At 40.5% G+C, this 14,459-nt stretch overlaps 2 protein-coding genes across 2 annotated transcripts in view; one reads left to right on the top strand and one right to left on the bottom strand.

The window, feature by feature from the left end:
• capn7 (calpain 7) overlaps positions 1-8,208 on the top strand; it is a 28,541-nt gene extending 20,333 nt beyond the window's left edge. The window contains exons 17-21 of the mRNA XM_034145848.1: positions 489-634; positions 3,024-3,086; positions 4,356-4,486; positions 4,998-5,090; positions 5,430-8,208. Of these exons, the coding sequence (XP_034001739.1) occupies positions 489-634; positions 3,024-3,086; positions 4,356-4,486; positions 4,998-5,090; positions 5,430-5,574 (578 nt within the window). The 3' untranslated portion in view covers positions 5,575-8,208. The remainder of the gene's footprint in view (positions 1-488; positions 635-3,023; positions 3,087-4,355; positions 4,487-4,997; positions 5,091-5,429) is intronic.
• A 2,082-nt stretch (positions 8,209-10,290) lies between these two features.
• sh3bp5b (SH3-domain binding protein 5b (BTK-associated)) overlaps positions 10,291-14,459 on the bottom strand; it is a 33,851-nt gene continuing 29,682 nt past the window's right edge. Inside the window, exons 7-9 of the mRNA XM_034145902.1 lie at positions 12,580-12,799; positions 11,882-12,211; positions 10,291-11,151 (exon numbers count right to left, since the gene is read on the bottom strand). Of these exons, the coding sequence (XP_034001793.1) occupies positions 10,928-11,151; positions 11,882-12,211; positions 12,580-12,799 (774 nt within the window). The 3' untranslated portion in view covers positions 10,291-10,927. The remainder of the gene's footprint in view (positions 11,152-11,881; positions 12,212-12,579; positions 12,800-14,459) is intronic.

Below are 14,459 nucleotides of genomic sequence, written 5' to 3'. Positions count from 1 at the left end.
AGGATGCTAACCTGCATATGTTGGGACATTTGCACAATTAACATAAGTTGCATTCATTTGCATAATGACCATTTGGTTTGAGAATGCTGAATCCATTTCTCATTATTATAAATGGCAGTTTTGAGTCCCCTAAAACTTTAAAATCAGCCCATAATTCATAAAAATCAGTGCAAATATCACCATTTTCTGGTTAAAACTGACATTTTTTATTCTAAAAATGTCAGACATTGACTCAACATCCTCAATAACCCCCAAAACCACTCCAAAATTGTCCAAGCCATCTTTTAACTATTGTCTAAATATGCTAATTAACACAACTTGTGCTAATTTTGTGTTAGTCTTTGCTTTTGTTAGCTTTGTACAGCCCTTTGAGGCATTTCTTGTGATTTGGGGCTATAATACATTTAGACTTTACTTGATTTATGAGCTGGAAACTTGACTGTTATTATATATCATGAGAAAACTGATGCTAAAATGACCGTTTCCAGCGGACCCCCCTCCCTACATCGACGGTATCCGGATCAACAGTCCGCACTATCTGACCAAGATGAGACTGACCAGCGCCGGCACACACACCTTCACGCTGGTGGTGTCCCAGTATGAGAAGCAGAACACCATCAACTACACACTGCGGGTCAGACAAGCTTTCATCAGCTTCTATCTCCAGATCTAGGAATAAAGCATGAACATAACGTGTTTAATATTTACATGTGAACCACTTTATACTGACACTGAACTGCATCCATTGGATTAGGGTAGAAGGAAGAACCAATGAAAATGTGTTTATACAATTTAGAAAGATATTTGTGTAATGTAGACACAAAGCAAAAATGACTGTATCAAATAGTCAATATATCATAGTTTTGAATTATCAAGAAGATTTTAATTTATTTAAGTGTTTTTGATTTAAAGGGGACCTATCATGCAAAATGCACTTTTGTACGTCTTTTCTACATGAATATGTGTCCCCGGTGTTCCAGGGAACTCACCAAGTGTCAGAAAACACAACCCTCTCTATTTTCCTCCATACCCAAATCTCTAAAAAAGGGGCTGCAACGGATCTGATAAAAACTGATCCAGATTTGAACACTGTCCTGACGTCAGGACGGTGGCGCTACGGCTATTGGGCCAACTCCACCAATCAGGAGGAGACAGCCACGGCCATTGCCGTTCTAAAGCGCTGGAGACGCTGTAGTACATATGCCAGGCCTGTAGATGGTGCTGTTCTCACAGAATCTGCCCTTACACAAACAGAGCTAAAAAATGTAAAATTGAGCAAAATGAGGCATGGCTAAAATGCATGATCTGTTTGGTATTTAAAAAAAAAAAGTATAAATATGCCTTATATAGGTATGGTCCTACACTATATTATTCAAATATAGCATGATAGGTCCACTTTAAATTTGTGATTACATTTTTCAAGAAGGTTTAATTTAAATTTTCTTTATATTTAACTTTTTTTATATTCAGTTTTTCAGGAAGGTTTTTATTCTTATTTATTCTTTAATATGTTTTATATGTCATTCTAGTTTTTACAGTAAGGGTCTCTTTTGTTTTTACATATATTTGATGCTGTCTCCTTTTTTATATATATTATTATATCACTACATCATTTGTAATCATGAAACATAATTTAAATCTTAATATATATAGTTTATGACAATGTTTACGCATTCTTATTTTCATTTTAGTTTGAGTATTTGTTCACAATAATTAACACCTGTACTTTTCTCATGGTCTCTAACAATGGTTTGCATTCCTGCTCTCTCATCCTGAAAGTACAGTGTATATTTAAAGAGACACACACACACACACACACACACACACACACACACACACACACACACACACACACACACACACACACACACACAGAGTAGCGTGTCAAATCCACTGTGTAAGATAACTCCTCCATGCTGCAGTGAACCGTGTCGGATTTAGTTTTTGTCAAATGTGCAGCAGCTGAGAGCAGCGACTCCTCTTCCCTTTTTCTCTTTGTGTGTGTGTGTGTGTGTGTGTGTGTGTGTGTGTGTGTGTGTGTGTGGTGTGTGTGTGTGTGTGTGTGTGTGTGTGTGTGTGTGTGTGTGTGTGTGTGTGTGTGTGTGTGTGGTGTGTTGTGTGTGTGTGTGTGGTGTGTGTGTGTGTGTGTGTGTGTGTGTGTGTGTGTGTGTGTGTGTGTGTGTGTGTGTGCATGTGACCCACATATTTTTTTAAGGCATGTATAATTCATGCAGTCGTCTTAATAACTGCAACAAGGACTCTGAAGAACTGCTTATACAGAAATCACTGATTTAAAAAAAATTAAAAAAAACGTGTGTGTTGTGTGGTGTGTGTGTGTGTGTGTGTGTGTGTGTGTGTGTGTGTGTGTGTGTGTGTGTGTGTGTGTGTGTGTGTGTGTGTGTGTGTGTGTGTGTGTGTGTGTGTGTGTGTGTGTGTGTGTGTGTGTGTGTGTGTGTGTGTGTGTGTGTGTGTGTGTGTGTGTGTGTGTGTGTGTGTGTGTGTGTGTGTGTGTGTGTGCTCAGTGTGTGTGTGCTCAGTGTGTCTCTGTGAGCGTCTGCGCTCAGTGTGTCTCTGTGAGCGTCTGCGCTCAGTGTGTCTCTGTGAGCGTGGTCTCGTGAACATCTGATTGAAGTCTCTCTTGTTGGCTGAGTTTCCTCCAGAGATCACAGCAGGAAACAGGCTTCATTTCCTCTCGTGCCTCTCCCCTGCTCAGCGCTGATATGACAGATCTGTGTTGTGTGCATCAAAGCCGTGAATACATTGTGTTTCAAAGGGAGCGATCCACCATTTTGGAAACATTGTCTTACAATTTGGCCAATTAGGAAGAAGCTACAGTAGTCTTTATATCGTTACCTCCACACTTTGTTTCTCATATTCTTTCATTCACAAGCTGCTGCTCCACAACTCTATCTGTTTCTACATGCTTTCTGTGGCTTCCTGTTTCCCTTTTTGACTCCATTTATCATCTTTTTGGTTCCAGTTACTGCTCAGTGTTTAATACCAGGCTGTGTTTCCCTCCGTAGGTTTACACCGGATGCAAATTCACCTTCTCCAAGATCCCCAACCCCTTCACTCAGACCAAAAGGGTACGTTATCCCCCGACAGGCAGAGATGGCAGAAGTACACACATCCTTAACTCAAGTAGAAGTACAGATACTCGTGTTTAAAAATACTCTGGTAAAAGTAGAAGTACTGACTAAACTTCTTTACTCAAGTAAAAGTAAAGAGGGCTTTGAAATGTACTTCAGTAAAAAGTACCCATAACTAGCAGCTGTTTTAAAGAGTACCTGACCTCCCTTTATATTAATAGAACAATAATGTCATTGTTAGCTAATGAATGTTTCCATGCTGAACAACGGCAACATGACAACGTTTTCATTGGTCCCTCTTCTTTAGAGAAGACCAGGAAATGATGGATACACGGATCGTGTTCAAATCAATAGGCACGCAATGACTCTAAATAATAATGATCACGCCACCAAACACACATTCAAACTAAAGGAACCAGCCTGTTTGGGAAATGTAAGAAGTAGAAAGTACAGGTATTTGGGTTCAACATGTAAGAAGTAGAAAGTACAGGTATTTGGGTTCAACATGTAAGAAGTAGAAAGTACAGGTATTTGTGTTCAAAATGTAACAAGTAGAAAGTACAGGTATTTGTGTTCAACATGTAAGAAGTAGAAAGTACAGGTATTTGTGTTCAACATGTAAGAAGTATAAAGTACAGGTATTTGTGTTCAACATGTAAGAAGTAGAAAGTACAGGTATTTGTGTTCAACATGTAAGAAGTAGAAAGTACAGGTATTTGGGTTCAAAATGTAAGAAGTAGAAAGTACAGGTATTTGTGTTCAAAATGTAAGAAGTAGAAAGTACAGGTATTTGTGTTCAACATGTAAGAAGTAGAAAGTACAGGTATTTGTGTTCAAAATGTAAGAAGTAGAAAGTACAGGTATTTGTGTTCAACATGTAAGAAGTAGAAAGTACAGGTATTTGGGTTCAAAATGTAAGAAGTAGAAAGTACAGGTATTTGTGTTCAACATGTAAGAAGTAGAAAGTACAGGTATTTGTGTTCAACATGTAAGAAGTAGAAAGTACAGGTATTTGTGTTCAAAATGTAAGAAGTAGAAAGTACAGGTATTTGTGTTCAAAATGTAAGAAGTAGAAAGTACAGGTGTTTGGGTTCAAAATGTAAAAAGTCTTCAGAAAAATATGTAGTGGAGTAAAGTACTGATACCAGTAAAAAGTACTTAAGTACAGTAACAAAGTATTTGTACCCACCTCTGCCGACACGTAACTGCTGGTCGTACATCATGTGTTTTATAAACCACCTAACTCTCTCTTCGTGGTGTGTTCAGGTGAACGGTCAGTGGAAGGGTCTCACTTCTGGTGGCTGTGGGAATTATAAGGACTCGTACAAACACAACCCCATCTATCAGATCAACATGGAGCGAGCGGGGCCGCTGCTCATCGAGCTGAGAGGATCCAGGTAGGCTGATACCCTGTGGAAGAAGTACTCAGATGTTAAGTAGAAGTAGCAATACTTGAATACAGACCTGCCAGGGGAGATCTTTAACTCACTTTTTTAGAATTGCTTTCATGTGATTTTACTTTATTTGTCATTTATGTATTTTTGTTGTATTTTTTTATACGTGTTTTTTTAATTTGTAGATGCTGTGTTGTTCACTTGCTCTCTGTGTATTTATATGTGAAAGCACTAACGATGAAAGGAGCTATATAAATAGAGTATTCGGAGCCTTTGGTGCAGCTAATTAAAATGACTTAATAAACTGCTGCTGGTTATCTTAAACTATAATTATTTTATTTTTATTTTGCATTAGCTGAATCGGTACCAAAATGCCGTAAAAGACGTAAAATTATCCTTCTAAAAAATAAAAAAAAATAAAAAAATGCCTCGTAGGATTTTATCATTGTTTTTCCTTCTAAATTCTCAAAATAATTGTGTGTGTGTCTCTGTGTGTGTGTCTCTGTGTGTGTAGGCAGTACAGTGTTGGTTTTGAGATGGTGACGGTCTCCATGGTGGGGGATCCGGGGCCCGCCAGCTTCCAGAAGAAAAACAGCGGAGATTACAGGTACAGTAGTTTGGAATCAGAACACCTTAATGTCCCACAGAGGGGACATCTACATTTGTTACAAATCCTGAGAGTGCTTTTGAAATCAAGGCGTAAGATTACACATCTTTGGAAAAACATGTATGGACAAACTTAACAAAAATGTAATATGCAAATTATTCTGACCTATTCCTGAAAATCAATACCTCAGTCTTTTATTAATCTCTCATAATATCACATACTTCTTCTCTGAGTAGCTGTTGTTGTTGTGGAGTGTGAATGAAGACAGTGCTGCACAGGTGAGACAGTTTAACCCCTTATCTCCCCACCTGTATTAACTCCTCCCCCTCTCTCCCCCAGGTGTGGTTTCTGCTACATGGAGGCGGAGCTTGTCCCCGCTGGCCTCTACAACGTCATCCCCACCACCTTCCTGCCCAAACAGGAGGGACCCTTCTTCCTGGACTTCTCCAGCACCTCGGCCCTCAAGGTCTCCCAGCTCCAGTGAACAAGAAGAGGAGGATTATGGGATTTCTCTGGTGTCGTGGCCTCAAAAAAACACAAAGAATGTTTCACAGCCTTCCCCAAACTCCTTCACCAAGGACAGATATGGTGAAGTATTGAGTTATCGGTGAGGAATCATCAAGAGGAACTTCAGTACGGATGAAACCCATCGACAGTCTATGCGTTTTTGAACAAAATACAACACATGTTCACCTTTACGCCATAAAAGGAGCATAGACATCTGGGGATCTCATATGATAACAGAGATTATACAACAGTTAAAGGGTTAAAGTGGCAAAATCCAGCTGCAAAAAATGTTAATATGGCGGCCAGAAAGCAATTACATCTTTTCTGTCTCTGTGTTGCTGCATTGAGCCTCTTAACAATCCAGGAGCGTATCCTCAGTAGCTTCTCCAGGTGGACATTTCCACCAAATGTGCATATGGTGAACCGGGAAATGTTGAATACCCCACAGTTTTATGATAGAAATGTATTGTAGGTTTCCCCAGGACATAGAAACTGCCGGATGCTAACTTGCAGATGTTCGCCAATTAGCATAAATGAGCATATGTGGACAATCGTTAGAAAATGTCTTGCCCGATTTGGAAAATGTTGGAGTTTTTTTTTTTGAGGTTATTGAGGATGTTGAATCCAATTTTGAAATGTTCAGGATCCTAAATGACAGTTGTTACCAGAGAGTGGCCATATGTGTACTCTGTGGGCTTATCTTGTGAATTTTTAGTTGATTTTAAAGTGTTTAGGGGACTCCAAACGGCCACTTATGATCCTAAAAGTGTCAGAAATGGATTCAACATCCTCAAAAACCACTCAAACTGTCCAAATCAGCCGTTTTTTTGCTGTTGTCTGCACATGCTAATTAATGCAACGTGTTAGCATCCGGCAGTTTCTATGTGCTGGAGACCCTACTACTGTATACATTTCTATCATAAAAACGTTGGGGTACTCCACATTTCAGGGTTCACTATAGGACTCTATGAGCTGTCATCTGGACTGATATACTGGCAGCCAGGATAAAAACGCTATTTTTGCAGTGTGGAGAACTCGAAAATGAAGTCTTCTTTTTTTATTATTGCTTTACCCGATCACACTTAGTGATTTTGGGTTAAATATTCTGCAGTCTCAGCCAAAAAAAGGGACAGCTGTTTAGGGTTTTATGAGGAGGAACGGACAGACGGTTTCCTTTAATGTTTCATTGATTCTCAGGAGCAGCAGCACTGTAACACTGTGTGTGTTACACCTGGATGTGTGTGTGTGTTACACCTGGATGTGTGTATGCGCGTTACACCTGGATGTGTGTATGCGCGTTACACCTGGATGTGTGTATGCGCGTTACACCTGGATGTGTGTGTGTGGAAGCATTTGTTTGATTGTCGCCATCAACCTTCTACAGGTGAGAAAAAATGTGTTGCCAAGTTCACATCCTCTGTTTACCTGTTTATTTACAGCACTTTGGACAACCATGTCTCACTGTGGGTTTGTCAAACGCAACATACAGTAAGGAAGTGAATAAGTCACTTTGTTCCCTCAATGCAAAGCTCACCTTGTGACTTCTTCCTTATTTTATATCCGTAGAACATTGGACTCGTAATCAGCACTCTGTCGTGTACAGAATTACACAATATATATACTTTTGTGCTGCTTTTATCTGCATCAAATACTCCTCGACTACAGCTGAGTGAAATCTGAGGCTGCATGGTTCAGCTGTATACGGTTTATTGTTAATATAAGTTAAGATGCATCGTGTGGAAGCAGCCATTAGTTGTTCAAATCTACATGTAGAGTCAGCGACAGACAGCAGTTGCAATGCCTTTTATGTGTAAAGTGTCTGCAGGCTGCACGGCTTTCTGATGCTTTTGAGGGCTTTTTTGTGCATGTCGTCACACAAAGTGGTTCTGTGTTCACGGGCTGTACGAAGTGAATGTAAACAGTCCGCAAGCAATATTTCATCATAGTAAAATGTTAGATAACAGTGATGTAAAACTCTCAGAAGCAGCACGTTATCACATTTATAATCGTGGAACTAGGTGTGTTGGTGAACCTGATGTTTATTTGGCATTTATGCTCATTTAATGACTCAAAAAGGATTAAATAATACCTTAAATTGCTGTCGTACGGAAGAGGATTAGCGCCAAATGTGACGTTTTTTTCACGTAGCCCTAATCCTCTCTTTCTGTACTTCTGATTTAAGTTTTATTATTTGACTTTTTGATGATTTGAAACTGAGTCTGGACAACTTACAGAAACATTTTCACAATATAATCCACCATTTTTTTTTTTTTGGTTCTTGATTTCACTATTAACCATCGCTTTGGCTTTTGCCGATACACTCTACCTGGTACATAGTAATGCGTGGCTGGGGAGCATGGTGACCATTTTCATTCATAATTACTGTTAACATGAATTAATAGTAAGACTGTTTGTTGAACCTTGCCAAGTCTTTCTGTCTGATATCCACTTGTTCATTCATGCCATTTCTCTCTGCTTCCACATTCATGTAAATGCAGGACAATCTGGCAGCCGCCTGTTTGAATGTTTGAATGATGACGTAATGTTTGCAGAACTTGCACTAAATGTGGGGCTGACGTGTTCAAACTCTGAATACAGAAATGATATCTGATGTGTTTTCTGAGTTATTGTTTACGTGGGGATGAGGGGCTTTTATTTTGATAGCTACCAACACTCATTGACCCTATAATATGGCTTTTTTTTTCTGATATTTTAAAGCAGAACACACTATACTTTGTAGTTTTCTCTGACTTTTTTCGTTTTTGTTATATTTTCCACACGCTTTACATGGACACCTCCAATTTTTAGACATACTATATAGCCAATGTCGTTTTTTGACAATATACTACGTCATTTTTTTCCACATACTATACTATGGCCTTATTGGGATATTTGTCTACATACTGTACAACGACTTTTATCGTACGGAGGCCCTAAAGCAGGGGTGTCAAACTCAATTTCATCGCGGGCCACATTAGAATTATGGTTGCACTCAAAGGGCCGGTGGTAACTTTAAGACTATATTAAATATACATAGATAAATATACATAATATATATATAAAATAATGTATTATTTTACAATATTTCCTCTGCATTGGATTATTATTGGATAGGGTAATAACTTCATAATTAACTACGCCTGAAAGCATAAGTCTAGTAAGTAATTGCAAGTCTCTTCAGTGCGCATCTCACAAAATGAGATGCATTGTGGGACATGTAGTTTATGGTGCTCCTGTAAAACGGCACGTGACCTTATAATAAACGTATTATATTCTTTGCAAGCTCTTGTGGGCCACATCCAGGGGCGGACTGGCCATCGGGACGTTCGGGACGAAACCCGTTCCGGTACTGCAGTGGGCCGGTCGGACGATGTGGGCCGCACGGATAAGTCACTAGCACCCCCCCCCCGTTGATAAGTTACCGAGGTGGGCCGGCACCGAAGTGGGCCGGTCGAGAGTCCCGGGCTGATTTGTAGTCCCAGTCCGCCCCTGGCCACATCAAATGAAGTGGCGGATTTGGCCCCCGGGCCTTGAGTTTGACACCCTTGCCCTAAAGGGACATGACAAAATAAGTCTGAGTTTGCATGACTTACGAAAAACTTACCAGTACCCAAAGGAGGAAGTGGAGCACACAGGAGAACACCATTTCATTCCAGACTGTTATGTTCATGTGTGGAAATGACAGTGCATACATTGTTTGAGATATATTTCAAACTCAGACTTCATTTTGAGGACATTTCGGCCAGCGGTGTAAAGCTATTACGCGCAAAACAGGAGAGTGTCTGAACCAGTCTGCCTTGATCTATGAATTCATGTCGGTATCTACTGCTTATAGAAGGAAAACCTAATTCAGCGGGTCGTGTAACTCAGCAGTCTCTGAGCTGTGCCTTTTATGCACCGCCTTCACTGTGTTTACCTTCATTAGAACAGATAAAGAGCGACCGCAGGCTGCCACGTTTGAACCACACACACCTACACCCACGCATACAAACACACCTCTACGTCTGTCCGGTCACCAGGGCGTGTGTGTTGTGTGTGTGTGTGGCCTAGCATTACTATACTTGTGGGGACCTACATCTGTTTACACAGTCACGTGTGGGGACTCACCTCCCTTATGGGGACAAAATGGAGGTCCCCATGAGGGGAATCATTAATTTTAGGGTGAAGACTTGGTTAGGTTTAGGGTTAGGGTTAGGCATGTGTTGGTTATGGTTAAGGTTAGGATAAGTCTCCAGGAAATGCATGTAAGTCAATGTAATGTCCCCTGAAGTGATGTGTGTGTGTGTGATATTACCATTTAAAAAAAAAGTGTATTACATACTTTTTCTGTCATACTACACTATGACAGTCTTTCATTGGGACTCCAGTACGGAGCCCTGAGGGACACACCATGTTGAGAAGAGGCTGAAAAAAAATTCTCAGTGTCTGAAGGAACAACTCTTCAATGCTTCATAAAAGCAGCTCTTATAAATATATACAAATGGAGAGTAGGAGAGGAAATGAAAGGGGCAATTCAACCATTTTCAACCTTGGCCTTATATTTCATGATTGTTTTCTGCCAAAATAATGACGTGAGTGCTGCCGTTTGACACATTAACCAGGGTAAACAAACCATTTAAACACCTTAACTGTTCATTATATCAAACTACTCATGCTGGCATAACGTGGGTAAGCAAAGTGAATACTACCAGACTGTCCTTTAAGAAGCTTTTATGAAAAATCCCATTTATAGTGCCTAAACCTGAACATTTACAGTAGATACATAACTTTAGAAAACACAACATACATTTACTACAAGAGCGTTAAGCAGTTTAAGACACAGGTTATTTATTGTACATCTCCATGTGTGACTTAATTTCCTTCAACATCACCTCTGCATGGTTTACAGTATTCTAAGTGCCATTCAACAGTAACACATTCTCAATTTACATTAACAGTTAAACCAATTATTTAATAGATAAAGCACTTTTTAAAATGATCCCCAAGTGAAAAGGTCAGGCTGCTAAAGTACATTTCCTTTCTGTGACGGAAGCTTGGTTCTTTTTAAACAAATAACAATAAAATAACGACATGAATAAAGACTAACCATCGCTCAGTTCCTTCACCAACACATTGTCAACAGTCTCAGGGATCAGAGTCCAAATGTGCCTCGTCCTTCGTGAAGAAAATGGGAGGGAAATCGCCGCCGTGATGTACAGGAAACTTTATTTACACCTTACATGACATTCAGCATCTCTCTCTCACTGCAGTCTCTAAATGGAGTGCGTTCGTGGATCAGTTCTTTAGAGTTTGGCTAAAATATCCATCCAAGAAACCCTCCTTTTGTCTCCTCACAGTCCTTTCACAGAGACCTCAGTCTGATCGGCTTTCTTGGAAGACTTGTCTGAGTTTTTTGCGTTTTCGGAGCGTGGGCGGCGCAGATTCAGGAAGCTGAAGCGCGTCTCCAGGCTGAAGCTCCTCTTGGTGCTGGAGGAGGAGGGGGGGGTGATGTTGTTGTTGTTGTTGGAGGGCGGAGCGTTGTCCAGATCCCCCTCTGCACCCTCAGCTCGGTCCCCTGAGGACGGAGAATCACGAGTGGTTACTTTATCAGCATTACGGTCATTTATCATTCAGCTTTGATGCACTAAGATACATTTTCTAATTCCTCTTTGTAGACACTGACGACTAAAATGATCTCAACCTAAAACAGATACTGGGCCTTTCTGAACTATAGGGTTTATATATTCCCAAAACATTTCTAAAAAATAATTTAGATATGCAGTCAAATAAATATATAATATACAAAATAATTTGTTCTGAAATTTCTGACATTCTACATCATGACACACACACACACACACACACACACACACTTAATTGCCCTCCTACCCTTTCTCACACAACCACATAGTGTTTTTGTCTGTGTGAGAAAACAACACACACCTTTCACGCACACACACTTGGAAATTCATTCTTAATTGCTCTCTTTCTCTTTACACACTCTGTTCCCCACACACACACACACAGGTAAATCAATTCTTAATTGCCCTCCTACTCTTTCTCACACAAACAGTGTTTTTGTCTGAGGAACACACACACACACACACACACACACACACACACACACACACACACACACACACACACACACACACACACACACACACACACACACACACACACACACACACACACACACACACACACACACACACACACACACACACACACACACACACACACACACACACACACACACACACACACACACACACACACACACACACACACACACACACACACACCTCTCTCCAGGTCACACTCCGGAGACGACGCTCCGCTGCACTCGCTCCGCGGCCCGAGCACCGGAGAGATCAGACCGAAATCTGAGAGAGACACGGAGGAGGGGAGGTCCAGACTGCAGGGCCGGGAGGAGGGGGAGGGGGAGGAAGAGGAGGAGGAGGAGGAAGAGGGAGTGGGTGATGAAGAGGAGGAGGAGGAGGAAGAGGAGCTGACGAAGGGGCAGGGTGAGAGGAGCTCCTGGGGGCTGCTGGGAGACGAGACCAGACTGAAGGGGGAGCGAGTTTCAGACTCTTCCTCCGACATGATGATGGGTTCAAAACACACTGACGCCACTGGAGGAGGAGGAGGAGGAGGAGGGGGAGGAAGAGGAGAAGAGAGTCAAGATTCAAATATTCCAAAGCTTTATTGTTTTCTGAACAGTAGCTCCAGCATACTCCTCAAACAACATAAAACAATAAAAAAGGAAGCAAACATAAATAGAAATAGCATTTTCAAAGTGATACACAGTGCAAGGAAATGCAGCAATTAGTAAACGACATGTAACTAGAACAAAGTTTTCTGTTTGATGGTTTTCTTCTCACATATTCAGACCTTATAGATTATAGATCTGCTTTAGGGCCTATGGGGCGTATGAATATTGGAAGCTCTTAGTCAGTGAGTGAGGAGCTACGAGGGTAAAAAGAGAGTTCTCTGCACTCACTGGAGATCCTGTCCGACTCCATCTTGAAGTTGGAGCCGTCGTCCCCGGAGACGCTGTGGCCCTCGGACCCCACGCCGCGGCCCCTCGGCCCCATGGAGGAGCTCCTCCTCCGCTCGTGGATCTCGTCGGAGATCTTCTCCAGGTTCCTGAGCGCCATCTTGTACTCGCCTTTAGCGCGAGAGAGCCTGGCCTGCCGCTCGTCTACGACCCTCTTCAGGTTCTGGGGAGAGGATGGAGGTCATGAGAACAACGCTAACACAGCAGATACTCTCGTTCGGCAGCGACTGGATCAATATGTGTTTAGATTCAGTGCGTTTATATGGAAGTGGACATGAGACTCATGCCGAATAATTTACACTGAGGAGAGAACAACGCTAAGATAAGATAAGAAGATAAGAAGTACTTCAATGATCCCAATTTGGGAAATGTTTGCGTTGCAGCAGCATGAAAAGACAAGGCATTGTACAATGTTATGGCAATCATGGTATTAAAGCTTAATACAGAGTCATCCTAATGACATGTCACTTTGAACAAAGTAGTATCCTGGGAATGGCATAGACATGGACGTGTGATACGAAGGGTTTTATGACACAACAGAAAAGACAGGGGATGAGGAAGCAGATGTGCTCTAGGGGGTAGCTGCGACACCCAACTGTTCTTTGTAGGGTGTGAGTTGTGCTTATTGTGATCGAACACCTGGGCCCACATGTTGTTGTGTTGTCATGTAAATGATCTTTGTTGTCTTCCTATAAAACAGTCTGGCACACACAGAGCACTCAGAAGCAGTCGTCATGCTTGCAAGCATTAAACAAAGACCTTCAAAGACTATATATGGATATTGTGTTTTCTAGACAGCAGCTGATTTGAAGTTGCTACGACATCAATACAAATCTCAATAGAAATAAAATAGCATTAAAAATGGTAGAACATATACATGTTGAATTACAAATGTACAGTAACACAATATAAAGCAGGATATTATATATACATAAGTATGTGAGGAATGGAATATAATATATTAGATTGAAACTAGCAGAGAGCAGATCTTTCATTCGGCGTCCAAAGACTCAATATGCAAACGTTAGATTCAGTTTCTACCTACGTTACGGATGGAAGTGGAAATGAGGCTCATGCTGAATCATTTACATTTAGAAAACTGAATGTGCTGCACTTAAAATCTGACTTAAACTAGTGTAAATATATTTGTGTTTACATTTTAATGGTGAGTCTTTGAGGCCCTGTGCCTACAGAGAACCTTTTTTTAGTGAGACTGTTAAAAAATGGAACTGTTGAAACAACTTCAAAACATTCATCTGCTACTCAGTATTATGTATCTAATACCTAATATATATATATATCATTCCAATAACTTGTATGTCGACTCGTACTGCACTATTCCACATCATCACTTTATTGTATAACTATTTTTCTTTTTGTATTGCTCTTGCTCTTATTGTTATTATGTTATTATGTTGCATTGTTGGAGAAGCCTGTGACATAAGATTTTCAACTACATAATTACTCTGTAGCTATGTCAGATTGACAATAAAGAACCTTGAACCTTTAGCATACATGCAGTGGGGGGAGCTCTCACAGCATTTCATGAAAACAAACCCCTGTCCCCAACGCTTTATTTATTGATACTATTTCAAAGATATTGAAGTGACTGTTATTTTCAATATATTGATTGTTGTGCTTTTATGTATGTCTTAATGTGTGCATATGTACAAATGTGTTGATTGTGTATATATAGGTATATACATATTTTTATATATATATATATTTGTATTTTGTATTCCTCGAGATTGTGGGAAACGGTATTTCGATCTCTTTGTCTGTACACACAAACTGAGAGATTGACAATAAAGTTGACTTTGAAA

This window comes from Trematomus bernacchii, unplaced genomic scaffold, assembly GCF_902827165.1.
Source record: "Trematomus bernacchii unplaced genomic scaffold, fTreBer1.1, whole genome shotgun sequence".
Lineage (NCBI taxonomy): Eukaryota > Metazoa > Chordata > Actinopteri > Perciformes > Nototheniidae > Trematomus > Trematomus bernacchii.
Note: the sequence above shows the minus strand (reverse complement) of the source record. Positions and strands in the feature narration are given on the sequence as shown.